Here is an 11315-nt window from a genome sequence, read left to right on the forward strand (position 1 = left end):
CCCTAATTTTCAGTGTAAATCAGCAGAGCGGAAGTCAGTCAAACACAATCGACTAAAACTATATAAACAAATACTAGTACACCTTTTCCCATGATTCCAGCATAGAAGCAAACGACACGGTCAGAATCTTTTTTAGTCGTGGACAACAGGTTAAAGCTACAGATAAAGAAGATAGAATAATACTGAGGTGAAGTGATGAATTTATTACCATGACTATTTCAGTTTGAGAAATTTCAAGATATTTGTTCTACTATTAAAAGTAATATATAATTCCACAGCTTTCAAGAATTCAAATTCGTATAAGTACTACTAAAATCTTATATTTCGAAGCTATGTTTCTTAGCAAGTTAACCTTTCACTCATTAGTTTAATAATTTTTTTGCAGTACAACTAATAATATACAAGTACAAAATAACATTTTTGAACACCGTGATTAATCAAATGTCATCATGTAAAATAGACCAAATGGAGTAAAATGAATTTATTTATCAGTAAAACAAACACGCTAGCATCTTCATGAAAGCTGTAGATGAAAATCATGTGACATCACACAGATGTCACCGTCGATCTTCACACAAGCTGTTATCATATCTCATCGCATTACGAGAGTCTCTATGATTTGCTAAGGAGTCAAATAGCACATATACTAAATTTAGCTATGCTTACAGCTGCAGTCGAAGCTGTGAAAGAATACTAGATAAAATGTTGAAAAAGGCTTATGCATAAATGATGCCTCGGTAATCAAGAAAATGTTGCTGGATCATACTAGAGCACAATGTTTACAGAAACAGGTTGAAAGCTACCTAAGGGAAAAAGCTAATCGAGATACAACAACAGGACCTAAGAATAATTACAGAAAATAACTAGTTATTTACATATTTATAACACCCTCTCACCTAACTCCAGAAGCAAAATTATACATGGTTGGGTTTGATCGACTAATGTCAACATGGTTGGATAAGAATTCAAGTGTCACTCCAGTTATCTTCTCCATCATCACTTCCAACTGCCTGAATATGTGTCAAAGAAAGGAACAAGTGATCAGTCAACAGTTTAGCAAAATATATTGGTAAAGAGGAACCATCTCAATCCACTATTTCTGTGTTCATCATTCTCGGGGTGACCAAGAGGGTGGGCATTTTTTTTGGGGGGGGGGGGGGGGGGGGGGGTTTATTAGGGAGAGAAGGATGCAGGATAAGATGTTGATACCTGACGGATTGCATTGGCCCTCTCCAAAATTGCAGTGACCTTGACGCTTGCTGGAGGCCCTGAAGTTCCCGCTTGTTTTGCTGGAGCAGTTCGTCTGAGATTGAATGACTGAATCATACAATAAAAGAGAAAGTAGGTAAAGTGAATTCCTCAAATGGCATGAAATTGGACTAAATAGCTCATTTTGGTAAATAGTAGACACTTCATCCTCAAGTTAAGATCATAATTTCACAATGACTTCAACCCCACTCACAATTCAAAGAAGAGTGAAACATTACAACAAACGCAATGGAGAAATTATCTACAGAAAGCGGTTTGGTAACGATCAAATTGAGAAAGCAAATTAATAAAGTAGTTCAAGGACAGAAGCTAGCAAACCCGTCAAGAGCAGGCTACAACTAGCTTACTATCCAATATCCAAGTGGAAAAAAGTTTTTTGCCGATTTTCAAAATCAGAGATAAATTCTTGAAGTATTCAGGTAATTTACACGGGCTCAAGGAAAATTAAAAGATAAAATAGTAAGTAAATCCAAAAAACTAAATCAAATATCAAAACCAGTTGCGGGCACATATTCGATCACCAATGGGACAATAATGACCACTCACTTTTGCTCTAATCTGGTGCAGGAAGTCTTCCTTTTCATTGATTCTTCTGCTATTTTTAGCATGATCAACGAGTTTCCGCCCAGTTGTGTCTATCGAGTCTGGCTGCTGCATATGTAAATGCATAATTGTCACCTCCTACTTTTGATACGAAAGTGGAAAAGAGAGCCTTCTAGATAAAATTTCAATTCCTTTTTTTCTTTTTTCTTTTCTTTTTGAAGTTTCATAGTGGGATCAAGAAGAATACCTTGCTTTTCAATGTAAATGCAGCTTCAATAACTTGGTGTTGCTTAAATGGAGGAGGCTTAGGTTGATGTGAAATAGTAGATCCCAGCTCCTTGTGATCAAACACATGATGGTTTTCAGAGGAATTCTCTAGATAATCTTGTTCGTCATCTAAATGTGATTGTGTACTCTGCCACTGTATTGGAGGGAGAGGAGGAGGAGGCAACGCAGACTGCTTAGCAGACAATGGCTCTAGATCTCTTGCAGTCAGAGCATTACCAGCTCCATGCTTGAATGAGGAATGCTGGGTATCCAGAACTGGAAGATCAAATAAATTATCAGACTGACAATCCTCCAGAGAGTATTCTGCAAAAGGAATATGACGTCCACTGCAGGGGCGCAACTCCTGCTGAGATGTCCGGCCATTCTCCAAAGATGTTGAAGTTGATTCAGTTAATGATATTCTTTGCAAAGCATCGTATACTTCTTGGTCCTTTAAACTAGGAGAGTTACCAGATTCCCACTGTTCAGAGTTTGACTCTGACTGATGGCTAAGATAATCATCTGACAGATCGGGAGATGATCTGGAAAATGTGTCATCATCCGAGTCTGAACCAGCTTCTTGCAGAGGAATCGAAGGCTCCGGTACCAGCTGAAATGAAGGAAAGATATCTCCATTGTTTTCGTGGATGTTATTCCTATCAGGAAATCTGAGTTTCAGTTTCGAAGCCTCAATGCCATCTATCGGTTGGAATGAGATCTTCATATGTCCAAGTGGGGGAGACGAAGAAGGTGATGTAAACGAGGATCCACTTCCTGGGAAGTCTTTAATTCTACCGGAAAATGTTCTACCCACAAAATGTTGGTAATCATTCATTGGCTCATTAATTCCAGTGTTCAAGGAACTGACTGAATCAGTGTTATCATTCCAACCAAGTGAGAGTTTCCCGTGAAATCCATTAGTAAGCAGTCGATTACCTAGTTCAAGAATACGTGATGAATTCTTTCCATTCTCTTGACCAACTCCAATAGTTTGGGATTCCAGACTCACCGGACCCACTGTGCTAGATGTCAGTATACCAGATCCACTTAAACAACTCTGTAGGGGCTTATCAGTGCAATTTTGCTGGTATAAGTTACTTGACTCCTCAAGCTTGACATCTAAATCTTTGGTTGAAAATCTTGAAGATATGTTCTTAATAGAAATGCCAACTGCTTGAGCAGAATTTTGGCAATCAGCTTTATCTCTTGACCTATTCTGCACAATATCTTGTTTTCCTGCATGTTTCTGACTGACAGGAACAGGTTCTTGTCTTGATGTACCGACTACCTCATTTTGATTAGCTTCATAAACTTGACTAACAGTATTTATTACACCATCTGGCGGCTTTGAGGGCTCAAGCCCGAGCAAGCCACCATTTGTCCAGAATTTGACTGGAGGAGTGCCCAGAAGCTGGGGTGGGGGCTTTTCAGAGTCAGAAGGACCACACAGGATCTTGTTGGCCATTGGCAATCCTGAACCAGTTCCCCTAGGGCTAGAGGTGATATGATTACTAACAAGTGGTTCTACTTGTGATGCTTCCAGAATATTGGATCTTTCACTTGAAGGGACACCGAGAGAACTGTCTGGTTTAAAAGCAGTTCTAGCTATCTGAGGAGACGATAAAAACTCACCACACTCTGAAGAGATATTCTCTGGAATTTCCTCACATTTTACTTTGCCAGAGGAAGAGAAAGCTCCAGGGTCAGAGTCAGCAGACGCAAAGTTGATATTACCACCAAAACCACTGTTTTCAGGGGAATTTCTAGCTGCGACTTCAGGTGTATTAGTAGACAAATTCCGATCAGAAAGTTCTGCTCTAATTCCAAGGGTTCCATTCGGGGCTGATGCAGTCTTCAGACTAGATTCCAGCTCCACTGCTCGTTTTCTTTGACAATCTAAATCAGTTTCAGACTCTGACTCAATGGTGTTTAGTGCATCCATAAAATTGTCAGTTTCACTTTCAATGTCATCAAACTGGCTTTCATAAGAAGTTGACCTTGGTATAATTTCAACCTCAGGCTCAGAACTTTGTTGTTCAATGTTTTCAGTTACAGCAAAATCCAATACACGAGTATCTAGGAGTAGATTTTCTTGACCTGTTTCCAAACTCTCATCATTATCATACTTCAGAATTATAGGATCCAACGTTTCATTCTTAACACTGCTAGTTAAGAAAGACAAATTAGGAACAACTTCCTCTTGTCGAAAATTGTTACTCTCTTCATCAGATATGACCCAGAGCTTTTCATCAGGAGAAGCATCTTCTACTGAAGCATTTGGATTCATCTGCAATGGAGAGTAGAAGACTTCCTTAGACGCTACTTCTGCAGTTCTCATCTTACCACTGCAAGCAACAGACAATGAGTTACGCCCAATTTGTTCATCTGTTAAGCTATTCCCCATATCACTGTACTCATCATCACCTTTCCGATCAGGGGAAGCACAATCGAGCAAAGCATCATGCTGAATCTGGGATGGAGAAGAGAAGGATTCTCTAGACTCTTGTTTCTCACATCCTGTTTTATCATTCCAAGTAACAGAAGATGTGCAGTGGCCAGCTTGCTCTTCTGATACACTATTATCAATGTCATCATAAACAACTTCACTTCTTTCCTCAGGAAAAGCGTGATCAAGCATATTGTTAAGATGTAGCTGCGATGTCGAATCAAAGGATCCTTTAGGCTCTTGTGTGTCAGGTTGCATCTTCAAATTCCAAGCAACGGACGTTGAAACAAGGTCAGTTAGCTCGTGTGACAAATCTTTTCCATTATCATTGTAAGCATGATCACTCTTTTCTTCAAGAAAAGAATAATCAAAAGATTGGTTATGCTGCATTTTTAGTGGAGACGAGATAGTCTCAGATTTGCCATCTTCAGGTTGAATTGAGTATCTTGGCTGTGAAACAAATTCCCGCTGCCCCGACCCATGTCTCGAATCTAAGTCAGATTTCAGGGTGGTGTCATATGTGCAGAAACTATGAACCAGGGAAGGTCGCCTATCCAGATTTCTGGAAGAAAATGGCATTCTGTAATGTGCAAAGATCACAAAGTTATCTTTCAGCAAATTCCGATCTGTAAAAGCTATGAATATAAAATCCCTATAATATGTCAATTCTCTGAGGTCACCACTTTTTCTCCATCTTTCCTGTCCATAAGAGAAAACAAGTAATGCATACCTACTACCATAATTGGGCATAGATGCACTACGAGAGACTTCTCCATTCCTCCTCCATGATCGTTTCTTCTGTTCAATGTTGACACATATTTGTGACAGAAATTTATTAAAAGTATCATCAGAAATAAACAAGCTTGCTATAGCACAGATTTTTGTTTAAACATTCATGAACGCATGCTGGGAGGACACCAATGAATAATTAGAAGTAACAAAGCTTTCAGGACCAAAGTAACAACTAGTAAAACAAAAGATTACTGTCTAGACAAGGGAATAGAATAAAATCTTAGTGCAAATATGAGCTGGTCTTTTTCTATTTTTACTATGGAAGGGCGATGCTTAAGGAGCCTATCCCTTGCCTTTTTTGCTCAATCTGCATACATAACATTGCCTTTCATTGTTGTTCCTCGTTAATGAGTATGGCTATCGCAAAAATTATAAGATTAAGTGGAATTATAACAGACAGTACTAACACATGCCTTTTGGAACTCCTTATGTTAACCATGGAAAGTTAAATTCCATCAATTTCGAGCACGGTTATGCACAGGTGGAAAAGTGGGTGTTAGAGCCTTAGAAGGGCAGCTCTCCCCTCCACTACCCCCTCCCAAATTTCTGCCAAATCGCTTAAAAACTACCCCATGAGCAATCTCAAAACAAGAAAAATAAAGGAAAAAAGGACATCCTTACATTCATATATTTTGGCAGTGGATTCCTAACATTTGGCATGGAACTTTATGATAAATGGTATCGTAACTTTATAGTACAATTATTTAGTTTTGGAACTTTGTTTGGTTTCTATTTATCCCTCCCTCCCTTCCGAGGATAGTAAGTAATTCATGAGATGTAGCTGTCCACACAAAGAAAGTTCACAAACCAAAAAGCTAAACAGATAACGCAGGAAAGTAAGATGACAAGATGAAAGAAGAGTATCTTTGTTCCAATAATTGAAGAGGAGCCTTGGCGCATAGCTAAAAGTTGCCACCATATGACCAAGAGGTAAGAGGTCTCAGGTTCAAGCCGTGAAAACAACCTCTTGCAGAAATGAAAGGTAAGGTTGCGTACAGTAGACCTAATGTGATCCGTCTCATCCCCAGACCCTGCGCATAGTGGGAGCTTCGTGCAGCGAACTGCCCTTTTTTTGTTCCAATGATTGTCAGATGTAAATTGTAAATTAGATGCGTTTTAGTATATTAAATGACAATGCTATGTCCAAAAAAGAATTTAATATGAAATACAACCTGAATTATATAGTTCCATTAAATTTGTACATAAAATATATTAGTGATATGGTTTCCAGTAATGTGGGATCGATGTTAGTTTCATTGAGTTAATTTTGTACAAGAGAGACTGGGCACCAGCTTGCCATCCAAAAATGTGCCCATACTGGAAGACATAAAAAACATTGATCCAAGCTTTCAAGTCTTTTCATTTGTCGTGTGATGATGTTTATTTTATTTGTTGAAGTTGAGCTTCTTTTCTTTTGTCTAGAAGACATGTATCCTATAGAGTTCCTTAAAAAAATATGTATCCTAAATAGTTGAGATGAACTAGCATGGTGCAGTATAAGAAGATGCATTTTTTCTTTTTTCTTTTGAAACGAGAGTTTCATTGAGATATTAATTAATATCTTAGTCTGTTGTTTTCTTTTTATCTGCTGAATTTGTGCAATAGTTCTCAATCAAAGTTTAGTATATTACACTTTGCTTCTTTTTTCAATAATTTTTATCAATTTTAAGACTTCTCTTGCCTATGTAAATAAAATACTACAGACTTATTTGACATAAGATGATCCTCTGTGTCAAATTTCCAGCTCTGTCCCTGCAATTATATGGTGCTAACATATCCCATAAAGCAAACTTCCGCTCTACCTATATAAATGGGAGGAGAGGCCTTTACATAGTTTTCGATTTAAGATGTGTTTCTTCAACTTCTTAACATCCTTTTATGTAACATCCCGTGAATATATGAGATGATATTGCTCATAGAAACACCAAGTAAATCTCCCAAAGTTAAGCTGTGGCAGGTAATTTCGGAATTATTCATGACATACCTTAATCTTTCGACCCTTCTTTTCTTTTAGGACTTTTTCAATATATTCTTCATCAGACCCAACTGATGCTCTCTTAAAGAAGGTTGGATCTGAATACCTTTTCAAGCAAGATCCAGGTCCACCAGGGTCAAATCTGAAGAGACAAGTAAATTTTTCAAGAGTATAGCAGTGCAATCAGGAGATATAAATATAGCTATAAATTTGGGTTCACGTACTTGTCAAGCAAATGCAAGCGTGGCGGCCCACGACATTCCTCATATGAATCCATGATAAATCTTGGCAAGTCATTGTATATAAAATGATTTTGTTCAGTACGGATACGGGCATGCCAATTTGATCCTGCACACCAACTGCTTCCATAAAAAAAACTCGAAGAACAGGAAAAAGAAGCCATTTAAGAAGCAGAAACAGACATTCCAAATACACCAAAGTTGAAGTATTTCCTACAAGCAAAACTTTATTTGTGAAACTATTTGGAACATCATTTCTATCATAGGCAGGCATATCTGAGTTTGAGAAATTAAACCAATTACCCCCCATTCTCACTGTCACCTTCCCTTGGCTTAAAGAATTTGGTAATGGAGATCAAAAAGGCATACCAGCTGTATAAGCAAAGTGTAAATGACTCCGCTGTGCCAATACTGATTTCTCAAGTGGAGGAAGTGCAGCTTCAATTTTTTGCACACGAGCAACCAACCTGTTGCTTCTCGAGGATGTAACCATCACTTGCTCTTGTAAGCCATGAAACACTTCTGCCGCAAATCTACAAGTACAAAACTGCTCTTAACTACTAAGTATATCTTTAGCATTCAAAATTCACATTTCCAATCCTTCATTGAACATCAAACTGGGTATTTCATCCCACCAAATGAAGACCAAAGAATACTATAGAGCTATAGATAATAGAATGTACCCCCAATCTTCCTAAGGACCTTGTGTAGATCTTAAAGGATAGGGAAATGTTAATGCTCTCGAGACTTATTGGCTGTTCGAAATACCCAGTGCAACTTGCGCATCAATATCCACCTCAAACTCCAGTAACAGGATGACTATTACAGAGTGCTAAAGGTATTTGCAGTAAAAGATACTAGAACAGTAGAACTAAAACTCAGAAAACAACCCAAAGCAACAATAGGAATTCTGTCCAACAGAATTCAAATGCATAATTAAGCACAGGACTCATTCTTCTTCCTCAAAATGGAAATGAGTCATTAACCTCTGATAAGAAGGTAAGACCATCACATTGAACTCCTCTTCCTTAGTTTAATAAATGGAATAAATGTAGTATCCGGACAAGCTTGCGCACACCTCAACTATTTCACCAAGTACTTGCATCCTCCCACCATTACATGTATCAGGTAATTTTACCCAACAAAGCTTAGGCCGATGGGAGTAAATCACCTTAGGTTTATTGCCTCTGCTAGGATTCGAACCTTGGCCTCTCAAGTCTCATGATCTTCATTCCAACTTCATCGACCACTAAGTCACATCCTTGGGTGCTCACATTAAACTACTTTTTCGCAATGCGAGCCCAGTGTTTACCGTTTCCTAGGTGAATTATAACTACTCTGTTAATCTGTATGAGCTGTCATGGTTCAAGACTTCCCGCTAAGTTTTTATTGGCCATACAGGGTATTCCCCAGCCTATGCAATACACAATGGTCGATAAACGTCATCACCATGTTGAAACCAACCATGTCTTCCAATTAGCTGAAGAAAAGCTTGTTTCTAGCACTTACCAGAACAAAACAAAAAAAGAAGGTTCTTCAATAAATGGAGTAAGTTTAAAGATGACATATCCCGCAAAAGGCAATACATTAATGTTGAATGCTAGAAGCTACAGTATTCTCCGCCAAACTCCACCGTAATTATACAAAATGGCTGCTGAAAGCCTTAGTCAAGTTGATAGCCGAATGTACGTGTGAAGAACCATCACTCAAGTGAAGACTACAGTTGTAGTGCTGTCACATTACATTTTCCAAATACAACTTTTTCCCCTTACGGCATTATTGGCTATAGATTAAGCTTCTTTTGCATGCACTTAACGGACGTCCCTTTCGTCCAAGACGTTTTCAATTCACAACTCTCTAGAGTCAACACAAGTAAACTTTGACCACAATTTTCCTTTGTAAATCTCTAATTACTATCTTCAAATGAAAAGTTTATCCTTTTCTCCTTTTACCCTAAAAATCAGTTGACTTGACCCAGGTAAATTTGAAGTAACCAAAATATTGAAAAGCAAGAAGTTACCTATTTTTTTCTAACTTATATCTTTTTTCTCCTAATTTGAATGACATTGTTCCCATTTTGAAATACCCAAAATTGTTTAACGTCACTTGTGTAACAATATAGTTTCAAAATCCAAATCCATTCAGCTAATGAATCTAAACTACACTAGCATTTTCTTCCACTACTTATACAAATCTACAAGTCAAATAAACATACTTGTGTCATCAGCAGTGGACAGAGGGACAACCTAATTTGCATGTAATAAGACTAAGAAAATGATTATGAAAAAAAAACAAAGAAAGATGAAGTCATAAAACTCTGCTAAACAAGAAAATTAATACGAGATTTAGCAAATTTCAGTACGCCTAATTTGAATCTCAGCAATACTTCCGTTTCACCAAAAAAAAAAAAAAAGGTCCGATTTTTTTCTCAGAAATTACTTCAATGTCACCACAGCATAACAAAATAGAACACAACAGAAAACCAAAGTGCAACCTTTTCCGGGAACTTCCACTAAAAATTAAACAATAAGAAAAAAAATGAGCATTCTTCAGAGTTCGAGAGGGCATAAATGAGAAAAGGAAAGTAAAAAAACGTACTCAGCGAGATCGCCGAGCTGACGCAAGATCCCGACGAGTCCAGCGACAGCAACACCGTCAAGAACGACCTTGGGATCCTCTTTATCGGCGTCCCGGTACAATTCCGGCGTTCCCAATCCGTACACATTCCTTGCCGCAGTTCTCACTAACGGCATCGTTCCGTTTCACACTTCTCTCTACTTTCTCTCTCCACAGTCCACTCTGTCTCACACTAAAATAAAAGTATTCTGAAATTGAATGCGAGAGAGAAGTAAAACAATAAATATAGTAATAAATGAAGGAATGATGAGAGAGAAAGTAAGAGAGGAGTAGTTGAAGGAGTGGAGCAGCTTAACTACTTACTGCTCAGATAGAGATAGTGATGTGTGTGTATATATATATATATATATATATATATATATAGAGAGAGAGAGAGAGAGAGAGAGTTTGTACTTGATATATGTAGAGAGAGAAAGCGATGGGTCTGAAGGTCTGTAGTTTTCAGCGGAGAAAGAGAGAGTGAAAATGGTGAATTCGTCCAAAGAGAAACGACATTGCCAACTCTGCAAGCCATGCTTCCCCTGGTGGGTGTATCATTACAGGTTAAGGGAATCTGAAATGACTGTTTTACCCTTTATCTGTACTGAAATTTCAGTTTTCCCTCTTAAGTTCAAGTACCACTATTTTGACCTTTCCCCTTGTAGTTTGAGTTCCAACTGACAGGTTGGAGGGGTAATGAGACAAAATTATAATGAGCAATTTAAATTAGTCAATTAGAAAGAAAAAGGGAAATAAAAGCGTAATTTGTAGATTTACATAAAAATTAGGACTCAAGGAGAATAAATCAACATAACTTGAGCTTTCCTCGTTTTATCTTTCATGAGCGGTTACAAACTTACCATGTCTTTTTTATAAGGATTTATTTTACAAATTTTCACCTTATTAAAAGTGTTACTCATAAGGGTAAAAATTATTGATATCGAAATGCACTTTAAAAAAATCTACAAAAAGTTCTAAAAAGTTTCAAACAAAAAAGAGTGCCAACCACATAAGATACTATTGTTTGGTCGAGTAATATATATACCTACCTCAAAGTATCAAATGTTGTCAAAACTATAGGGATCGAAACAATTGTGAGAAGATATTAGTTTTGGACTAGAACCCGTTGAGAGAAAAGAAAGAGGACATCTTTCTGTGAAGGAATAAT

At 37.7% G+C, this 11315-nt stretch overlaps 1 protein-coding gene across 6 annotated transcripts; it reads right to left on the minus strand.

The window, feature by feature from the left end:
• Window positions 1-703: 703 nt before the first annotated feature.
• On the minus strand, window positions 704-10695 carry LOC104097176 (protein SCAR3). Of its 6 annotated transcripts, XM_009603716.4 has the most exons (10): window positions 10562-10695; window positions 10130-10340; window positions 7901-8064; window positions 7517-7640; window positions 7302-7434; window positions 5256-5323; window positions 2060-5105; window positions 1816-1920; window positions 1210-1317; window positions 704-1010 (listed from the first exon to the last, which is right to left on the minus strand). In XM_009603716.4, exons 2-10 carry the CDS (start codon window positions 10282-10284, stop codon window positions 966-968), a joined length of 3948 nt encoding a protein of 1315 aa, XP_009602011.1. In that variant the 5' UTR covers window positions 10285-10340; window positions 10562-10695; the 3' UTR covers window positions 704-965. The 6 variants fall into 6 exon arrangements, with proteins under 6 accessions (XP_009602011.1, XP_018626640.1, XP_009602019.1 ...); XM_018771124.3 differs by lacking the exon at window positions 7901-8064; XM_009603724.4 differs by lacking the exon at window positions 10562-10695 and having other exon boundaries at window positions 1816-1917; window positions 10130-10514.
• Between the last annotated feature and the right edge of the window lie 620 nt (window positions 10696-11315).

Source organism: Nicotiana tomentosiformis, chromosome 2, assembly GCF_000390325.3.
Source record: "Nicotiana tomentosiformis chromosome 2, ASM39032v3, whole genome shotgun sequence".
In the NCBI taxonomy this organism is placed as follows: domain Eukaryota; kingdom Viridiplantae; phylum Streptophyta; class Magnoliopsida; order Solanales; family Solanaceae; genus Nicotiana; species Nicotiana tomentosiformis.